The 21,577-nt window shown below is 39.6% G+C and overlaps 1 protein-coding gene and 1 long non-coding RNA gene across 3 annotated transcripts; one reads left to right on the top strand and one right to left on the bottom strand.

Annotated features, from left to right (window-relative positions):
- Positions 1 to 204: 204 nt before the first annotated feature.
- On the bottom strand, positions 205 to 11,348 carry LOC110039623 (zinc finger C3HC-type protein 1-like). The gene is made up of 9 exons (XM_089281213.1): positions 11,107 to 11,348; positions 9,285 to 9,374; positions 7,493 to 7,644; positions 6,208 to 6,291; positions 5,203 to 5,330; positions 4,483 to 4,622; positions 3,202 to 3,820; positions 2,508 to 2,675; positions 205 to 1,906 (listed from the first exon to the last, which is right to left on the bottom strand). The coding sequence occupies exons 1-9, from the start codon at positions 11,193 to 11,195 to the stop codon at positions 1,832 to 1,834; spliced, it is 1,545 nt and encodes a 514-aa protein (XP_089137339.1). The 5' UTR covers positions 11,196 to 11,348; the 3' UTR covers positions 205 to 1,831.
- Positions 11,349 to 12,215: 867 nt separating this feature from the next.
- LOC149096596 (uncharacterized) lies at positions 12,216 to 20,136 on the top strand. 2 transcript variants are annotated; one of them, XR_016204656.1, is made up of 3 exons: positions 12,216 to 12,321; positions 18,007 to 18,134; positions 19,685 to 20,136. It is a non-coding gene; the product is annotated as an uncharacterized LOC149096596 (long non-coding RNA). The 2 variants fall into 2 exon arrangements; XR_016204655.1 differs by lacking the exon at positions 12,216 to 12,321 and adding an exon at positions 15,571 to 15,709.
- Positions 20,137 to 21,577: the final 1,441 nt, after the last annotated feature.

The following is a 21,577-nucleotide window of genomic DNA, read 5'->3' as shown; positions in this document are numbered from 1 at the left end:
CCGTTTTGGAGCATTTTAGCATTTGTTGAGGGAGAGCGTTGCGTGACAACAGTTGTGAATGAAGCGTTGTGTGACGATTTAGGTAACGTATGAGCAGTTCGTTATTTGTCGCTGAGACAAGACTGAAAAAAAAAAAATTAAAACCGAAAAATATAAAAAATGAAACGCTGTTGCTGTAGCGCAAACAACAAAACAGAAAACAACCTCTTTTAATTTCCCTGTTTACTGGTTTGCTGTTGCCATTGCCTAAAGATTTAGAAACAAAGGCATCGATAACTGCAACGTAATTGTTAATAAGCAATGACGATATCTTACTCACAAATCACAAGTTAACACACTAAAGCCCATACAACATCCACATGCCCGCTTCATGCAGGTTTGCTCTCAATACATTCATGTTCCTTAACCATCTCCAATCAATGCAACATCGTCAAAAGGAAGCAGTAATCACTTAAGTTTCAGTTGACAGAAGTAAAAATTCGCAGGTTTAATTCTCTTGCGGAGAAGACCTTCAATGAATCAAAATTGGTCTATGTTGTATCAATCAATCAGATTTGCGATAAAGATTGTCAACGCACCGAGTTAGATGGAAAGCATCGAGGATTCCTCTTAACTGATACAGGATTCTGTCTGTCTGACTGTTGGTCTGTCTGTCTGTCTCTATGTTAGTCTGCAAGTCTGTCTGTCTGTCTGTCAGTCCATCTGTCAGTCAGACTGTCAGTCCGTCTGCCAGTCTGCCGGTCTGTCTTTGTCTGTCTTTCTCTTTGTCAGTCTGCAAGTCTGTCCGTCGGCCTGTCCGCTTACCCGTCTGTCTGTCTCTATGTTAGTCTGCAAGTCTGTCTGTCTGCCTATCCGCTTACCTGTCTGTCTGTCTGTCCGACTGCCAGTCTGTCTCCCAGTCTGCCGGTCTGCCTGTCTGTCTGTCTGTCTGTCTCTATGTCAGTCTGCAAACCTGTCTGTCTGCAAACCTGTCTGTCTGCCTGTCCGCTTACCTGTCTGTCTGTCTGTCTGTCTGTCTTTCTGTTACTCTGTTTTTTGGTCGGTCTGTCTGTCTGTCCCTCTGTGATCGCCTGTCTGTCTTCCTCTGAGAAAAAGAGGTTAACCCGAAACTAACGAATTTTAAAGTTTGGTGTTGTAGAAAGGTTAAAATAAAATTAAGTGAAAGTCAACTTCTAACAAGTGGAAATTTAAACGAAGATGTCCATAGATGATCTCATTATCGTCAGAGCAACTCTGCATGCTCTTCACTGCAAAATGTCTACTCCGATACCAGATATATTCTCTGACTACACATGCCAGTTTGTTTACACTGCAAATTCACCCTTGAATACTATGGTGAACGTAAAATAGCAGCGCTACCCCTCTAAATGTGAGGGTTGTCACGCTTCTAATGACTTCTACTGAAGCTTCCTGTCAGTACAACTGAATCCATCGTAATTGCGTTACCAGATCCATTGTCACAGTGCTCGGGAATCACGCCATCCATGTTATTGTAAAACAGCTCTGTAATAAATCGACGAATAACCAAGGAGAAAGTTCTCTACACCCCTCAGAACAGCAAGTAACGTTACTTTGCGTGTCTCAGTTAAAAAATATAATCCTTTAAATACACTTCAGCACGGAGCGTCCAGTGTTAATGTTTATCATAAAATGTAAGCTGTTGTTTAGAGAGCCCTTTTAAGATACTCAAGTACTCTTCACATGACCGAAGTAAACTGAGCTGAGCCAGGAACAAAAGTCCACGAAACCAGTGACGCTTTAGCTAGCATCTCTCCCATCCTATCCCCTGTTTCAATAGTTCTCTTTTTAACAAACAGTGTCTGCTTTGTGGTCAAGTTTGTTTCACTGGAGAAAAGCAATCACTCAGTAACCTTCTCACTGTTTTCCACGCATCCTGCGGGGGAATCTAAGATGAATAAGAAAAAGTAAATGTATAAACATCTTATTAACCTCGTCTTCTCGGTCTGCACTTTAAGTTACGAACCGAGCTTCGCGCTTGGGTCATAAATCGAAGGGGAAAAAACGACTGAGGATCCGTCAACTAACTGTACGGACCGAGAAGACGAGCTTAGCACGATAGTTATTATGTCTCCAATGTGTGTCTGATGGGTTCGAGAATGATTTCTAGTCACACAGAACGGCTTTAAATGACTTGCGTACGAATCTAAGGCGAGTCAATTCGAAATCGTTGATACATTTGTCGTGGGCACGTTTTCAAACACCGAGAAGACAGTCAAAAATACGACGCGCAGAAGGTAATTGGAAATGTGGTTAAACACTGTCTGGAGTGTTTGATATATCTTATCGATTGAAACTAACACCGAGAAGAAAATGGAGAAATAGAATCGTAAAAATCTATGCTGATCAAGATCAGATATCCAAACACCGTCACGGTCATAATAACCTTGTTTATTAATAAGTTGGAGAAGTTAGCACATCTGAATTCCGATATAGAAAAACCCTGACAAGTTAAAAACTTAGCGGCACCATTCCAAATCTGTTTTTACCTCGTGTATCAAATGAGTTGCAGTGGGACTCAGTGAAGGTAGAAGGGTTCCCAGAAGGAGCCTCCAGCCAGCTGGTGTGGTGTTCCCGTCACTGCCGCGCATATTCACTACCCACGGACACCAGGTCCGGTGCTCTGATAGCGTGTGGAAAGTGTTCTTTTCTATTTCCTGCAAAATAAAATCGCAAATCAATAGGCCATTTCCGACTTGCCTTTTGCCTCAGTGTCAAAGCAAGAGTTTAGACAAAACCATTCATATCAAAATGTGTTTCGCCTGTATGTTGACGTTTATGAAAATGAAACCAATTTCACGCGAAAAGTTTTTGCAGGAAATGGTCTGTTACGAGAGAAAAGTAGATATTTTCTCTGGTCTGATGTTCAATCAAGGCCCTATTTCCCTTGTAGGGAAAAGGACATGACGATAAAGTTCAATGAACCCGCAATTTCATTGCTCAGAGACGTTGCATAGCAACATGACATATTCAAATGTCACCATATTGGCGTGAAAATATTCAAACATTCAGAACTTCGTTTCCAGGGTCCTATCTCTTCTCATTCTGGAAACGAATTTGCAGCACACGGTGGTCAAACGATTTCTTCCCAGCTGAAATTAACAAGCATGCACCGACATACATGCAATACTAGTCAAAATGACACAGTCAGGAAATAATTTGCTTGTCAGACCTTGGTTGTACCTGTAATCTCCTTTTCTTTGCCCTTGGTCCACCATCCTCCCTCTCCGACATGCCCTCCCTACCACACCCCATGAATTCCAGCTCTGATTCAACATCCTGGAGTCTCTCTGACAAGCTTTCATTCTCAACCTCTACACATAAAGACTCTGTCGCCTCCTCGCCTGGCAGGTTGGACAGAGAGCGATGCAATGGAGACTTAAGACCCATTGGCTCATATGATTTGACAGTCAATGTAATAGAAGTCTCTGCTTCCTCATATTCTTTTTCCATTGCGGAATCCTCAGTTGAGGATTTCTCTGCCCTATCACAACCTCCACCCTCTTCCATGGGCTCCGATTTCTCAGCCTCTGTACCAGCACTCTCATCATCCTCCCTGGCAACTCCCTGGATGCCCCCTTCACTACTCCCACCGCTACAAGACTCTTCCGGGTCAGGGATCTGCACTGGTCTTCTTTCCTTGTCAAACATCTGTCCCGTGTCTAGATATGGAGGAGCGTCCTGTCCTTGCCTGTCATCTTGGTCAGTCGGAACATGTGTCAAGGGGAAGAAATTCCACACACCCAACTCCCGTCGGCACATGGAGCAGGAGAGAGTATTCAATTCTGGTTCACTTGCTATCCTGTAGGGAATAAGTAAACTTATTACACAACTAGGCTAGTTCAGTAGGCCAACTGTATAAGGTAAAGTCAAGTCAAGTCTGTGTTCACGCCTGGTGGCCCATCAGGCCAAAGGTTATCTGGTCTCCATGGAATGAGGCCACTAGAAACTTGTACTCCTACTTCCCCCTGGATGGGATGAGTCCATCACAGGGTTAAATCCAGCATTAAATTGGCCAGTACCCATTTAATACCCTTGGTTGAAGAGAGGCACTGGGAGAGAAAAGTGTCTTGCCCATGAACACAACATGTAATAGCCCGAAGGCAGGGCTTGAACCCGCTCTGAATTCCAGCACAATAACCACGTTATTAACCCAGGTTGAAATCATTTTGAGCTAAAATACATTTTAAACTACAGTCCAACCCCTATTAAACGGCCACCCTCTTGGGAAATGGATAGTGGCTGCTTAAAGGGGGCTGGCCACTCAATAGACATAAAAGCAGTAGAAAAGCCATCATGGGGACTTAAGTTATGGCTGCCCAATTGGGGTCAGGTGGCCATTTAATAGGTGGCCGCTTAATAGGGCTTTGACTATATGTTACATATACATTTTCTCAAAGCTTAATACAAAAATATACTAAATAAAATTATTGCCAAAGTAAGCTTCCTAAAACAGACAGTCACCTGCCCGTCCACCCACAAAGCGCAATAATACAAGATGCTTTAGATGCTTGTTCTAAGTCCAGTTCATTTCTTGTCCAGCTGATGCTTCCTGGGTCAACTAAATTCTGAAGTCCTTCAATGTGACCTGTTGTCAAACAATCCTTGAAAAAAAAAAAAATACATGAATAATAAAACCCACAATTTCCTGAAACTCCTAACAACATCATGAATCAAATTTCCCTTGGCCTTGATTCACTGTAATGGCAACGGTAAAGATAAAGGTGATGTAAACTTTATTTGAAGTTGAAAAATGCTGGAAGTGTTTGCACAATTTCCCAAGCCAAAGACTCATGTTGAAAATGCCTGACAAAAAAATTAAAAATAAGGAAATACATGTATACACTGATCTAAATGTTTACAATAGCATTAACATGAAGAATGAGTTGTGAACAAAGCAATGAGGGACAGCAAAAAGTCACTGGTAAAAAGCAAAATGGAAAAAAATTACTGATTAGAAGATCATAAGAATTTCACACCAATTAAGAACCATCAAAAGTTGAAGAGGTTTCTTTTTGGGCAAATGCAGCATACAAAGAGGGTAAATTTGAGGACTGAAGACACAAGACAAAATTTCCAGTTGGTACTGTACATCTGACCATGTTTTGACCATAACTTTACTGATTAAATTAGCAAGTTTAAAATTCATTACAGCTAAAATATAAAATATTGTTTGTCACTGACCATGTCCTTGATAGCTTGTTCATCAACAAAGGGGATCTCGTCGACAAGCATGATAATGGATCTCCATCGTTCTCTGTAGTCCTCCAGCCACTGAGAGTAGCTGTACAATGGTAACTTTACAAATGACTCTGCCGCAAAAGAAAAAAATAGGACTTCAAAAGGCATAGTAATCCAAGAAATGATTCAGAATTATTTTATTTTTTATGGACCAAACAAGAACCTGTAGGTTGACCAGAGTAAAGGCCATTAACTGATGGCAGGGCTCGAAAAAAGTGCCGTCCCATTGCCCCAGACAAGTAGATTTTCCTTCTGGGCAAGTTACTTAACATTCTCACTTGCCCAATGGGCAAGAGACCAAGCAAGTCATCTGCCAACTAAATCATTAAAAGGGCAAACTAAGACTTGCCATGGGCAAGCAAAATTTGAGAGATACTTGTCCCAAGGGCAAGTTGGAATTCAAGTTTTTTTCGAGCCCTGTGATGGGAAACTCAATTAAATTATCACACAAAATTTTACATACATGTGTATTTCTATGCTCTAGAGAGGGACACTACTCATAGTTCTGTATGACACACCAAGCCACATCAATTTTGCAGTTTCCTTAAAGAATGTGCCTTGGTGGCTGAGGTTTAAAATTTAACATCGGGCTAGAAGCCAAAGGTTTGGAAACATGTAACTGCAATTACAGTATAATACAAAATGGAAAATGCAACAGAAATTTCCATTCAGAATAGCACATCAGGAAAACAAGACCACCTTTTCATAAAGTCTGTTTCATTTGAACATTTTTTTTTTTTTTGTCGGACTGAACTGATAAAATCATGTGCCATTTACATTCCAACCAGAATTTCTGCAGTAAGTTTTAAATTGAAAACAACCACTAATTCATGGCCCTGACCATAAATTATTATTAATAATTACTGCATAATAATTCATGGCCCTGACCACAAATTATTACTAATAATTACTGCACAATATTATTATGTATGATAAATAATCACAAACCTGGGCAGGGATTATCAGGCCATGGACACTGTTTAGAATGGCCACTGACAAGTGCTTCCTTCAACTGATCACAAGTCTTGGCATCTAAGATTAGGAATTCAGATTGATACGATTAGAAATATAGTTGAATCCTGCTATTTTGACCTTTCAAAGGAAAGGGAAAAAGGTCAGATGGTGGGGGTTCAGGATAGCTGACAGTGAACAACTGAAACAATACAGCTTCAAAATTTTAAGGGACCTGCACAATTCTTAAGAATCCTCATAAATTGACTGTCTGAGAAAATAAGACCTTGACACCATTTTTCATACAAAGGCTTTTATATTGTAACCCTCATACAATGGAGCAAGAGAGGGGAAGTCTGGTACCAATCTAATTTGGCCACCATGTTGAACCTTTGTATGTTTACTCAATTTATTAACCAGCGTCTTCAATCACTCATGTTGCTTTTCTTGGATTAAAGTTAAGGCCCTCAGTGTAAGATTGTTTTTGCACAATTTGGTAACTTTTTTATTTCATATTTTCTTCTGCTATTTTATTTCATTTGAGTTAAACGTAATTGTGCATCCCAAGGATGCGACAAGTCCTGTGTTTGTGCGTCCTAAGAAAGTTTTATGCGTGTATATGTAGCATGATTTGTGCGTAAACACAAGCTCCAGCAAAAAGTAAACAATTTGAGTTGCAGTTACATGTAGCAGGGACTTAAAGATAACCATGGTCAAGATAGTGAAGTTCAATTATTGTAGCTAAATGGATTGCTTGGAGTGGACATGCAAAATATGACCAGCTACTGAAAGATTTACATTCTGTTTCCATTGAAGCTTAAACGTCACTTACAAGGATCTACAATCATTGTCACGGGGTCCTCAAACTGGTATCATATATTTAGCAAAATAACCCCTAGGAGAAAATCCTTTTGAGGAGAAACAAGAACTTAGTTGCTATTCAACTTTCTTAACCCTTCTCCACACCCTTCCCCACTTTCCTGAAAAAAAGAAAAGCATTACTGAAATATTGTCACATGCAGATGGATAATCAATCATCTTTAGACTTTGAGGATGTAGTTTTTGGTAAATAAATTACATCATTAATAATAAATTAATTTTGACTTAAGTTTGTAAACAATTTTCAGTATCATTTTTAACATCAATTCAACAAACAGTTACATGTATTTCTCTCATATATCTAACACCTGGCATTCATATACAACCTTAAGAGACAGGAATCTTCATTGATGTTACACCTAAAGCACACTACATGTTCATTTCAATATCATGTGCAACTCACAAATGTCAGAATCCCATGTGGTGGATATGGTTGCATCAAGACACGCCTTGCAGCTGACGCACTGTAGTATGTCAACCTCGCTGTTCTCCCAGCCATATTGGGCACAGTGCAATGGCGACAATGCAAGCGGTTTTGCAAACCATGTAAATGGATGGGAAAAGTTAAAGAAGAAACCTCAATTCAGTTTGAAGGGCATAAATTTCACAGTGTAAATGATAATTAACTTTTTTTCCCTTTGCCAAATTGTAAAGATTTTAAAAGGTAGCCCAATAATTTCATATTCTAAATTATGCCATTTAGTAAAACAGTATGTCAACAGTTTGTTTGAAATCTGCAACAATCACTATGACAGGAATCAGAGTTACAATCACTCTTGGAAACCACAATGCATGTTAAGACACTATATCTGGACTGAGCACAGTCTTGTAAAAAAAAATTCTCTTCAAATAAAGAAACAAATAAAGGAAGTTTTTCAACATAACTATAATGTTTTGGTGAGGAAAGGCAACTACATCAAAGTGGTGAAAATTAGCCAAACTGTGCAAAAATAGTATGTAAACATTCAAGAAGATTCAGATGGAGAATCGTGGACAAAAGTCTTTGGTACACTTACTGTATGTAATGTTAGTAATGGATTATCGGTTTTTTACAACTGAAGTTAGAAAAAAGCCCTGAGCCTATCCTTTTAAAAACACGATTATTTTCCCCCTCCCCAACCAATACAATGTTGGAACTAAGGAGAAAGTGCAGGTACTAGTTTTCAAAATTGTATGTGGGGTAGGGGGCAAGGTTAGGTTCATGTAGGTGAAGTTGTATTCGCACCTGGTGTGTGCGCAAAAGCGCCAAAAGTGCAAATTTGTCCCACGACTTTTGTCCATGATTGTAGGTCAAATAATTTTAGCACTGACCAGCTGGTCAAAGTATCACCACAATAGCCTTATAAACTGTGGAAGACCTCAAAAGATCAACCCAGAAAGATCAAAAAGTGGCAAGAATGCACAAAATTGGAAAAGAATTAATTGACTTGTATCCTGGTAAACTTGATAAACATTGGCCAGTCTTTTTTCAAGTTTATCTCAATTTGTATGAAAATATCATGAATTATAATGGTCGGAAATCATCCTTGTTTGTTCTGGGGCAGCGACTACGATTATCAGTTGAGCAACGCACAACAGAACTTTGGTGACATGGTTTTTGGCCTTAAAATTACATTGTTGTCATGGACAACTTTCCTCATTTCCAAAGGCGACAATATCAAAACCTGTATCTGGCCTACAATTTTGCGTGCTTTGGTGCTAATAATGTCAAACGCCAGCAAGTTGCCACTGGAAAGGGAGCCAGTTGCCAGTGACAACAACAGGATTTTAATGTTACAACATGATTACCAAACTTTCATCTTGCCTTACTCAACTGATAATCATAGGATATTGCCAATTGAAGCCTGCTGTTCTGCCAACTTGAAGTTTTGAACTCTAAAATAAGCAGAGCTACATAAAATATTGCACATGACCTTTCCCCTTAATTTAAAAAAATGTATGTATTCATGTATTGTCTCCAACATTGTTAGTTTTTGCTCAGTTTATGTTAAATTTTCACACAAAAGTAGCAACCTGCAACATCTTGAATTCCAGATGATGCTCTTAGGGCAGAACTTAGCGTATCAAGAGAAGGGTTTGTTTATATTAAGAGCATTGATAACAGCCTTAGGTACATGTATCTGTTTTCAAAAGCTTTTTGCAATTTTTTTTGGTACATGACTGGCACAATCTGAAACTTTGCATAAAAGGATACAGAGAATGTTTCCACCCGACTCCAAAATGCTTCTTTACTTCTTGGCTGGCTTCCGCAAAATGATTCTACAGGATCATCTTGTTCTGGAATCCTGGAAGAACAAAGGGTTAAATGTTAATATAACTGGTAAACCTATCACATTCAATCAGTTGTCCTTAGCTTGACAAAATTAACGGCTAAATGTAGCATTGCAAAGGGGGTTCATGAAAATGATATGCTATCTGGACAAAAATCAGTGAAATAGAAGGAAAACATGGAGAGCTGATGCCTGATACACAAGTGTGAGAAAATTCAGTTTGACTTGTTCTACATATTTTTCATCAAGTGACTAATTTACAGAGGGGGGCGTAAGGGTTTGTGGTGATGCGGTTTTGCATTAGTTGTGGTGCAGTTCTGCGAAAATTTGTATTTTAACCTGCTGTATTGCAGTTTTATGAGACCAAACGGTATTCTAAGTTTTCAAAATATAGTGCTGATTCTGTCAAATTGCGACCAAAAAAATGGGTGTTCTGAGCTTATATTTGGGATATTTGAGCTTGAAAACTAGCATCTAGAGGAATTTCAACAAAAAAAAATCACGGAAAGCATTGACAAAATAAATAAGGCCATATTTCTAATGCAATGGTGAACCTGAAGTATTGATGATGGCATCTGGTACATTTGTAACTATGGTTGCAGTATTTTGGTAAATTTTGGTATTGCGGTTTTTTATGTTTTTCTAAGTGGTTTTGCGGTTTCCGAATCCCTCTTACGCCCACCTCTTGACAGAATTGACACATAACAAAGAGGAGCACACTCTTGAAAAAATGTCTGGAAACACAAGCTAGTAATATTGTTTGGTGACATCTACGTATTTTGCAAGTGTATGACTTGAGAAGAGAGCTAAAATTCAGGCTGACTGCAAATGGCTGCCAGATCATTCATTTATTGCTACAGTATACAGCACATAACACATTATTTTACTTTTACCCACGTGTATGAACTATGCCTTAGCGTACATGAGTCTCTTGTAACTCAAATGTTAAAGAATTTGACTTCCGGATGCAAGGTAATTAGATTATAGGTTAACTCCTATTAAAGAGGTCACTATCTGCCAAATGCTCCTTCATCACATTTATCATGTCAAGCACTACACATAAACAAATGTTTATTTCTTTTATTGAACTAATGAGAGTCTAAACTAATGACCCAATCATCCCTTGGTCATATTTTAATAACATATGAGCAACCTTGGGCTTGGTTAAACTTAACACTGTTCAACAATTACCTTTGAGATGAAATTTATAACCAGACATTAGTTATTGAATGATGGGTGTTTACTATGTAGCTTGGCAGTATGTTACTGTACAATGACAGCAAGTACTTTGCGATTTCTGATTTAAAATAACAATAACATAGCAGTTTTTTAACGTTAGCAAGTTGCAGCCAGTTTGGAAACGCTACGGATTAAAATTTTACAGCGACCGATGCAATGACGCCACGTCTGGCGTAAAAAGTCCTCGAATCTGCAATGCACGTTGATGTCTTCAAATGTTTCATCGTAACGCGATGAAATGCCCCTTTGATGCAGAATTACACAATTCAAGAGCAACATCTTTACAGGAAATCGATTCGACATAGGTCGAGAACGTTTGATCGCGACACTTGAGGTAAACAGCAACATCAAAACCCGATCGATTTTAATCATACATGCATGCATACATATTCGTAAACGTATTTGCATGCTTCGAATAACTTTGAATCGAGCGCCTTTATTTTTTGCTGTTCTTGATTGCAAAGTTTAGACGAACAGATTAGAAGTTAGCTTTTCTATGTATGTTTACCTCGATTCGTCTTCTTTGCCAGAAGTGTGAAGAAAACTCGATAACAGAGCGCGAACTCTGCGATCTGTACCTTCCACAGCTGCCGCCATATTGTCTTTGATTTGTCTCGTGTCCAGTACCCCTGGAAACACATTCGCGCGCAAGAGATTCGCGCAAGACAGGAAGAAATGAGTCTGCACTAATTTGTCTGCAGCTTTACTTTACTTGTCTACACTGCAATCCAGCTGTCTTCGTTGATCTTTGCTCACCTATATCATAACAACACGCTAGCAAGCGCAATGATGCAAACATGTGAAACCTCAAAAAAGAACGAAAAAACATCTGCACATGTCAACATCTTAGCGTGCTAACCTGGTTCAAACAAGCAAGTTGCTAACCTACGACGAGGCCACGAGTTCTAAAGATTTTGCTTTCTCTTCCGTGGACTCCTGCGGATAGTAATTAAATAGCTGAGGAAGCATATCCATAAGAAAATTATCCGATTTCAAATAGCAGGAGTTCAAAACGACGAAGGAGCGAAGGTTCACTAATTTCAAGTTTGTGCTTTTGTTTTTGCGATGAAAATAATCACGGTGACGAAATGAACATGTATGTGACGATACTCTCAATGGAGCAAAACCCGCACGATCAATAAAAGTGCCCTTTCTCTCGCTAGAATTCGCGTTATTACACATTGTAGTCACCATCTGTCTTAAAAGCCTGCAGTTAGTTCCGGGAAACTGAGCGTAACCTACAGATTATTCACTAATCTGCTAGCAGATTAGTGAATAATCCGTAGGTTGCGCGCGCAATGCATGATTTCCAAGAGCAATGTCAAGTTCACGAGAACATGGCTCGTCGAAAATAAACTGCGTTCGCTGCGATAATGCCTTTGACGTTACTTTCTTTAAAACAATGTATAATAAAACGATTATGAGATTCGATTTTTGTGATATCCGAAACAATCAAGGTCCCGGTTAGAGTTATCAGCGGAAGCCTTCGGCTTCGGCTGATAACACTTACCTCGACCTTGATTAATCCGGATATCACAAAAACGTCATCCAATAATTGTTTATTATTAGTTATTGCCCCGTGCATCCAGACCCCATGGGAGTGTTCCTTTTGAAAATTATGCGGTGTTTAACAAATTGACGACAGTTTTTCATGCGTCTATCCTCAGACTACTTTGACAATGTTATAACGAATTTCATTGTCAATAACAGGACAGACGAATTAGTAAGTCTCGTCATTTTTGTCTTTTTGGGTTTCGTTTATTGGGTGGGATATTCTCCATACAGTTTTGTTTAATTTTTCTTTTAAGATTACTAGCAATTTAGGCTTCGCGTGTTTAACCAATTTAGATTCCACGTGTCACAAACTTCGGCACGCGGTGAAGTCAGTGAACCAGTATTCTATTTCCCGTAGAAAGTTCTAGTTTACTTTAGGTGAGTTTGCGTCTTTCAGTAGGCTAGTTAAGGCTAAAATACGAATTAACTTTACTTACATTAGACATTCTCAAAGCCCTTCTCGGTTACTTGATCCGTTTTAGCGTTGCAGACATTTTTAGCCTTGAGTCGGAGCAAGTTTATACATGTAATTACTTTTGTAAACTCCGGTGTTAATATGCGTATCGGTGGAAAACTTTAATTGTTATTTTTCCTCTGTTTGACGATTTCAGTTTTCTAACCCGTGGTATTTGCCTGTTCGGTTAGTTTTGGCCAGTTTACGTATATGCTTTCTGCTTTTCGCTCATGAGTCTATGTATGAGCTATCTGGAGTAAAGTGGCGACCGCTTGTTCCCAGAACTTAATTATTCTAACTCGGACAGGGCGTTTAATTTTGAGTGTTTTGAGTAAGGGCTCCCGGTAAATATAACTATGATTTTACAAGTAGGTGATAGAGAACTGGTAGAGACTGAAGACAAAACTCTGCGCAGTTCAAAGTTGACTACATTGTACCACATCTAGGGGATATATTCTGTCTATAACGTAAAATCTGTGCGAAAGTGTCATAGACAAATTTGATTTCGATTTATTCGCTGTGCTACTTGTCGCCAAGGTCTTTCCTAATGTCGGCTCACCAGAAATCTGAACGATAAAGAGAAAGCAATCCAACAGTAGACTGAAATGAATCAGTCCGGAAACTTGCTTGTCTTTGCACTGCTTCATGTACCATCTTCTCGACGCCTTCTTTAAGATTAAAAGGTCAGTTAAGTTGTGCGGACAATAAGCTTGACCATTGTTTGACATGAATATGTTTTGGACCGGTTCTTGTAAGAGTTCCCGTGATGGAAGTGACTTTTGGCCATCCCTGTTCTCTTCCATTCTTCGTGACCCAAATGATTAATGGAACAGTCAGGAGTCTTCTTCGTCTTAGTAAGTCGTTATCACTCATGTGGTGAGTGTCCAGTCCTCGTCCATGAAAGGACTTGGTGCTCGCCGGCTTATTTCTTTCGCCCGCGCAAGGTAGTAGAATCGGGTAAAAGAGAATCACTAAAACGAATCGATAAAAGGGTAGAGCTGTGACCAAGAGAAGGAATATTTAAAGCCTTGAAAAAAAAAAGACTCACTTTGTTTTGATTTTAGGGCAGGACATCAACTTGAACGCAAACAATCTCCTCCCCTGCCCTCCCCACCCCCTGATAAAAATTCACTTGAATTTCCTCGGAGCACTATCCAAACACGGGTAACGATCTTCTTAGGGGGATGTAAGTCTTTTAAAAGCGATAACAATAGATGATACTGTTCTATGATTAGCTTGTATGTACAATAACAGCAGGACGTCGCTATCTCGAACTACCCGCTATCCTGAACTCAAACGATTTTTCCTTGGATTTACTTTTTCAGTTGCTTACTATCGGCTATATTTCGAGACCCCGACAACTCGAACTATATATGTTTCGTTTCCCTTAAGGTCATTCCACTGAAATAGAATCTGCACTGAGATTTTTGTGAAACTTTGCCAATTGATTGTCATGATATTATAGGAACTTAAATTTTGAAATAAAAATGAGGGGTCCCATGCATGTTCGTTTAGGAGCAAAAGCACCTTGTTTATACCCATATAAATCCTTATAATAGCACCATGATTGTATTCACGATTGCTTGCTAAATTCACGTTTCCGACGATTGCTTTTTGTTCTACACTGAGAATTGGTCCATATTTATTTTACATAGAGAAATTTATTACTCAATTCAAAACAACAGAAAAAAATGATAGGTCACCATACTCGTTTGCGAGAAAATGACGATTTACCTCTATGGCGAGGTCCAGCTGTAAAGAAAAAGCCGCCATTTTTTAATGCGCGCGCGCTAATCACGCGTGAAATTATGCGCAGTAGGGATGCGCAATGCAATACTGGGGAATAACCCTAAGTGTTCGAGATAGCGGGGTCAAACTGTGAGTTGGAACGTCATCAGGGGGTTTTCTATAACTAATCGGTCGGTAGGTCAATGCTTTGTACTCCCGGGGAGGGGGGGAGGGGGGGGGGGAGGAGGACTCCCAGATAAAAAGGACGGGCTACTCGTCGGAAATTTTGAAAAGACCCCCTAAGAGGTACCAAGATCCTGCTTTGTGGGTGTGGCTTGAAATTTTTTTCAACCCTAAGAGGTAACAATTCTAAAGCAACACATTAACTGATACTGACTGATTTTGACTGATTTTTTCGACTCAATACCCTTGAAGGTATCGCAAAAACTTCTTCTCTGGAACCTTTTGAGGCTGAACACCCTTAGGGTGCCAAATCCGGTTTTTTAACTCCTAAAAGGCACGACGACCACCTCCGTAATTTTTTTAAATGTGAGTACCCCCGGGTGTGTTCAATTTCTTGGGTGGCATGTTATTTAGAGCACGTACATTCAAGTAAATTTGTTCTTATCTGTTGCATTGTTTATCCTGGTTTATACTTCGGTTATCTTTTGCACGAAAGAAGTTTGTTATTTGATTAGGAACACAAGGAAATCAATTTAGAAACATGCTTCTTTGATGGCGCGTTTTCAAGAAGTTGTTTGTCTTTCTCTTATCTTCTGCACTAGGAAAGACAATAAAACGCATTGCTGGAAAACAAAAATAAAACTGTATCATTTAACTCGACTAAACTGGTGTCTTGCTGACAACAGGTCGGGAAAAACCACAGGTAGCCCAAACTCAGTATTTTTACGTCATTATCACTTGACGAAATAGCGGCATAAGTTTATTAGTTAATGTTCCGAAGTTTATTTTAACAAACTGTTTCACAAACGTATACCGATTCAGTCCACAGGAAGTCACACATGTTTAAATTCCCCCGAGCGCATTTTTATAAAAACAAGAAGATAAGACTGCCTTTTATATGTCATTTTTAAAACGAAAGTTACCCTCTCTATTATGACAACCACAAAATGTTCCTGATAAGCTGAAATAGAATTTTGGTAAACAACAGCCCTGCGGAAATTAAAGCGCTCAAAATAGTCAAGATAAGCTATATATGTTTATAAGCCTTAGGTTAAATCAGGCTTCCAGAAGGAAACAGGGTCAGTCTAGATTGGTTTGTTCAAGCTGCAGCATCGCGATGCGTAACGAAGTATTTTTCGTTCTTATCGTTGCCACTTCTATCGTTCTGGGAACTTTGGCTACCGACGGAAAGGTTTGATATTATCATATTTCTTTCTGGCTGATGCTGTATTCGCCTTGATATAACACTGAGAAAATCGCGATTGAAAAGTAATGCAGTAAAGACCGTAGATTGAATTCTCTCTATGTGCATCCACGACCTTAACAAAACCATACGCAGATAGGAGAACATCACGGAATTCCACGAAGGCCTTGCTGATGCTCAAAACATCATTTTTTCATTTCGATACAGAGGTTGATTTACCGTGCAGTTAGTTTCAAACTAACAAATTTAGGCAAAACTTATTTGCCCGCCAACTCAACAAAACTGATCAGTGAAGCCGCATGCCGACTCAATTGTTTGTTTCCTTCAAAGAATGACTACCGACGGTAGAAAAGTACCAAGAAAAGAACAGTATTGCCTTTACAGTTAATTAAATAATTAGTTCATTAGGAATGGAATAAGAGCACCGGCTGCTTGGAATTGACATAGTGCCACAAATAATGAACTGAACCGAACGATGATCAATTAAGATTGAGCAAAATTCGGATGGAAAATTTCAAAATTCAGGCGTAATTCTCCAGAGCGCTCTTTCAGCTCGCTACGGCTCGATGACTAGAGCAAATTATTTTGGTGGACAAGAAAACTCTATCCCTCCTCACATTGTTTCCATTGAACAAAAACTTTCCGAAGGAACGGGAAAGAGCGAATATTTCCCCGAATTTTGAGTGGGGTTTCAGGGGAAAATATAGTTCAATAGTTGTTAAAATGGGACTTCTATACGTTGTTGGAACATAAACTAACATTTGTCAAATATCTTTTATGTTCAGAACTTGATCAAGCAGTGACTTAGCAATAAAGATCGTTGCTGTTCAAACTACGGTTTTGTTCAGAGGGAAAGTGAAAAGAAAAGTTAATTCCTCGGCTATAGTTTCAATTTTCTTTTTGCAGGCCTTAGTTGAAAAATAATGTATTATACACAGCGTATACAGCGGTGGCCTCATGGTTAGTGCGCTGGACTCCGGAGCGAGCGGTCGGGGTTCGAACCCTGGCCGTGGACATTGCCTCTCTCCACTCAGGTGTTTAAATGGGCACCGGCGAATCTAATGCTGGGTATCCCATCCAGGGCGGAGTAGAAATACTCCTAGTCGCTTCATGCTACTGAAACCGGGATAAGCTCCGGCCTGATAAGCCACATGGCTCATATGCAGACTAAATATACAACCCAAGCATTTATGTATTGTTCTGTTTTGTTATTCGTGCCTTCTAGATTGTCAAAAGTTGTTTCTTTCAGTTTTTAAGCTGACTTTATTTAGCCGTCTCTGTTTTGTTCCTAACATGGTGCAATCGTGCATTCCGTCAGTATAAATAGAGTACATTTATTCTTATAATGCGATTTACATCTCTGCGATTTTTACATCGAAGAGTCATCGCGAAGTTACGAAGAATAAACGCGTGAAGTCCAACTGGTTCTCTGAGTGCCCTAATTCCAGTTGCAACAGATCCGACGGTACTTTGGAACCCGTGACAAGCTCCTCTCCCGAAGCAAGCGAGTTGCTCCGAGCTAATCGTTCCCCATGCGAGAGCAGTCGTCCAGCCAGTTAGGCCCCTCAAACGTCCGTTTCCCCCATTTAGAGATCAGAGCGAAAAAACTCGTTGTCACTGGGGGTGTATCGCCCAATTTCGGATACCCTAGTATTTCCGATCAAACTACATGGTGCCCTATTTTACCCTTGACCTCAATTTCTTGTTTTTCTTATGCACTACGCCCTAATTTCTGTATAAGAGGTAGTTTACGTAGGTAGTGCGTAAATAATCTATAAATTGATTAATTATCCCGCGCTCAATGTACTTGGATCATCAGATACAGTGTTGCTAAGCCCTGGCCAAACGGACTCGTCAGTAAGTTCTCGCAAGTAGCCGCAAGTTGAACTTGCGTAGAGACTTACGTTGGTAGGACAAAGAGATTGGCAAATTTCCTTGCAAGTACACTCAAGTCGCAAAAAAAAAAAGTCATTTCAAACAGGCATATCCTGTATTTCATTGGTGGATAATAGGTTAATGAACCTCACTCAACTTGCGTTGACTTGGGTAGGGTGGCCAAAGGAGAAAAACTTGCGACGAACTTACGTGCAAATTTGATCTTGACCAAAGTGAGCGCAAGTTCACGCAAGCCCTGGCCAAACGGAGTCGCAAGTAGACCCAAGTTTTCAACTTGCATCTTCTTGCGAGTTCGTTCTGTCAGAGCCTTATTACTCTATGTCATTTTTCACAATAAGAGCAAAATATATCTTTTAAAATGTATCATTGTTACTTTTTTGTTATCTTAGGAGACCGCACATCCTTACGACGACTTTGGTTGTATTCCGAGCTTTCACACTTGTAAACGGACACAGGCTGAGAAGTGCTGCAGCGGAAAATGCAGGGTGGAGCTAGCATATGGCCGCCGCCGGTACAGGTGAACATGATGTCCACTAAAGTTCTTTTTATCTTTTATTCCAGAAACCTAGCGTCCGTTAGGATGGGACGGACAATTATTTTTTGAGGGAGCGTGATGGGTCGGGAGGGGGTGGGGGTTAGGCAATTCTCAGGGGCATGAAAAGTTTTGTCTCACTTTAAGGTTGTGTATAATTTAGATTTGGTTTGCAATGACTTATGCGCGAATTTTTTTAACATCAAAAATAGGACCTGGATAGCAAAAAGCACTTGCTCAATTTTTCCTCATGGCTCCCCTTAAACGGTTTCTTTTTTCAGCCAGTTTTGCTGTGCAAGATTTTTTTTTAAAATTTCCCAGCCCCTCTCCCCTCAAAAAAAATCAATGGTGGGCTCCGTATCGAGCACACTGTGTTCGAGCTCTGGTCGGCATCGTTGCGTCGTGTTCTTTGGCAAAACCGCATTTAACTGCCACAGAGCCTGCCTGTCTCCACCCATGCGTGTAATTAAGCGGGGGGTAACCCTGCATCTCTTTTATAAGGGAACAGAAATACTTCTGGATACTTAATGCTACAGAAACCGGAATAAACTCTCGCAGTAAGAAGCACTACTGATAGTTGACCCAGCTGAAATTCACTTTACCTCCTAGAAGATCCCCATTTGAACTTAACTTTTAAATAAATAATATCCTTTAAAGAAACCTGTATGCTTTCAGGATAGTAACCAAGACAATGAGAACGAAATCAATTCTCTTGAGATAATTAATTAATTAACAAATGGCAAACGCCATAGCGTACGCTATTGAATTATGGATGCAGGCGGGAGGTTGCTAAGCACAAAAGAAGTGTAAGAGTCGCACGAGGCGATAGCCGAGTGCAACTTTTGATTGCTTAATTAGCAAACCTCCCAAGTGCATCTATAACTCAATAGTGTACAGCTGTGGCGTTAACCAGTTGTGTTTAACATAACATTAATACATTGGAGCAAAAGAATTCCTTTTATTGAGCTACACCACATTAGCTTACACGTCAGCAGCGTACACCCAGGGGCAATTAGGAGAGACGATGAATTCACCAATCAAAGCGCGCGCTTTGCTTTAGTTGTGTTATAAATGTTTTTAGGATCGTTTTTTCACCCGCTAGACATTAAAGAAGAACTTGATGGTGTCCTAGCTATTTATGAGTTGACAAATAATTTTTTTATGAACTCCTCTCCCACACCTTGCAAAAAAGCACTCGAAACTCACTGGAACTAATTCCCATAACCCTGAAATAAATTATGTAGTTTAAAAGAGCATGGAACTACCAACTTTTACTCTGATTTTTACCGTGTTGATCCACCCTCACCTCCTCCAACGCGGTCATCAAGATGCCGTTATAAACCGTATATATGCCTCCAGCTATCGTGGCATAAGGAAACTAAGTCACTCGCTCTGTCAAATACAAGCAGCGCACGATTTCAACGGCCAGGAATAAGATCACATATGATTGATCTTTGCTGGTCGAGTAGAAAAATATATTTCTAATTACATTTACTTTAGCTTAGAATAATAGTGTGAAAATGTTTGCCTTGCAGCATCCAAGGTCATTGCACTTAGCGGAAAACAGACATGCACCATGCAAGTGACAACATCGAGGAAAATGAAAACAGGACACGTAAAATGGCTGCCAGTTTAAGCAAGGCTCTTTTAGTTTGCTTTTAGATTAATTTTGAAGAAAAATTAAGTTTAACTTCGTCATGAATTACTTTTACATTTTCAAATTTTAGATTTTTTCGTGTTTTTCTCTTAAAAAATTGTACTTGAATCATTTTTGATTATTTTTTTCCTACCTTCGTGACATGCCTGGAAATTAGCTTGGTACTTTTTGTAAGACGCACCGAAACGTAGCTAAGCTTAAATTCTAGCGTTACAGTAAAGTTTTATCTCATGCGTTATATTATAAAACGCTGAGGAATTAATATGATCAGTAGAGGTTTAAATCTCAGAAATCTGCTGTGCATTAAAAGTGCTTTCATGATGCATATAATTTGTGTCGACTTCTCTTTTCTTGCTGTTTGTCTCTCCTCCAAATTTTTCTCCTTTCAAGCACTGAGCAACCTTGCATTGTTCTCTTATACCGAAAAATTAGCTGATCTCATCGAAAAGGCAATTTAAATGCAATATCTCTTAGTATTGTTAACCTTTTCCTCAAACTCGCTCTTGAGTCTCGAAGAAAAAGAAAGCAATTGCCAATTGTTGTATTTGTTATTCACTAATTTCGTTACTTTCGTTGTATTTGTGGACCTTATACCCTTTTTCTCTGAATTGTTTTGAATTTCACAAATTTTTTCACAGATTTGTTTTAAATTTTCATTCAAGCTCTGTTCAGCTCAAGTTTGATTTTTACAATAACTGTCTAATTTCCCGCGCGCTGATTGGCTCATTTTTATCATCAATAAGTGTACGGACGGATAAAATTTTAATTTATGCAAGCTTTTAAGTTAAACTTGCAGCTGTCAAACTGTCAGCTTTTCAACCAATGATATCTTATGGACTTTTTAAGTAGCCAATCAAACTGCGAGAAAACCTATTGACAATGTTCACGTCAGTTTGAATAAAATTCAGTTATCTTTGTTTACGGCAAGTTTACGGCGTCTTTTCCCCTCATTTATCACGGCATTTGGCCATTTTGGGGTCTTGCTATTGTCAAAAAAAAAATTGACGTCACTTTTTTACGCGTCTGTCCTCTTATTGATGATAAATTTCGTCATAACATTGGCAAAGTTTACTGCGGAACCACTCGCCGGCCTGCGGCTCGTGGTTCCACACCACTTTGACAATGTTATGACGAAATTTATCATCAATAAGAGGACAGACGCATAAAAACTGACGTCGATTTGTTAATTTTCAATCAGATGATTTATTTTTACACCAAACAACAAAACGTTCTCTTTTTTTGCAACTGTTCTCCTGATAACCTTTCATTTCTGGACACGAATCGGAAAGTAGTCGAACTCGCTAAAACCTTCGTTACGTCCAGAAAGCGCTACAACTGGAGCACTCTTGGAAGCTCAACCTCGCTCTCAGAGCCCTGGGAACGAGGTTGCGCGATTGCGGGAGGCTGGTGCTGGGAAGTTTGTTGCCAAGTTTCCTAACTTTTTTAACAAGGGCGATATCGAGCCTGCTGCTCGGTTGGCCAGAGTCCGCGTTCTTGGTGCTGACCAAAAGAAAAGCGGATTCTGGGGACGAGATTGTAACCAGGGGAATGAGTATCATCGATATGCGATAAGGAACAATGATGCCCTGAGCGACTGTTTCTGTAACTGTTTCTAAGTAACGAATGTTTGAACGAGTCATCCTGGCTAAAGGTCAATAACTTACGGAGTTTTCATGTTTTCATGCAATCAGCAGGAGCGATTTACATTTAGTGTCACTTTTAATACACGATCTCAAGTTTAGTTCCCCTCCCCGGCCAAAATCCCAATTCT

This window comes from Orbicella faveolata, unplaced genomic scaffold (genome assembly GCF_042242905.1).
Source record: "Orbicella faveolata isolate gen_17 unplaced genomic scaffold, um_ofav_v1 contig_48, whole genome shotgun sequence".
In the NCBI taxonomy this organism is placed as follows: Eukaryota; Metazoa; Cnidaria; class Anthozoa; order Scleractinia; family Merulinidae; genus Orbicella; species Orbicella faveolata.
The sequence above is the reverse complement of the archived record's forward strand: the minus strand, read 5'-3'. Positions and strand labels throughout refer to the sequence as shown.

Coding starts and splice junctions, on each gene's coding strand:
- LOC110039623 (XM_089281213.1), bottom strand. CDS start 11,195: ATGGCGGCAGCTGTGGAAGGTACAGATCGCAGAGTTCGCGCTCTGTTA. Junction 9,375..11,106: donor GGCAAAGAAGACGAATCGAG/GTAAACATACAT, acceptor TTGTTCTTCCAG/GATTCCAGAACAAGATGATC. Junction 7,645..9,284: donor AGTCGGGTGGAAACATTCTC/TGTATCCTTTTA, acceptor TAACTTTTCCCA/TCCATTTACATGGTTTGCAA.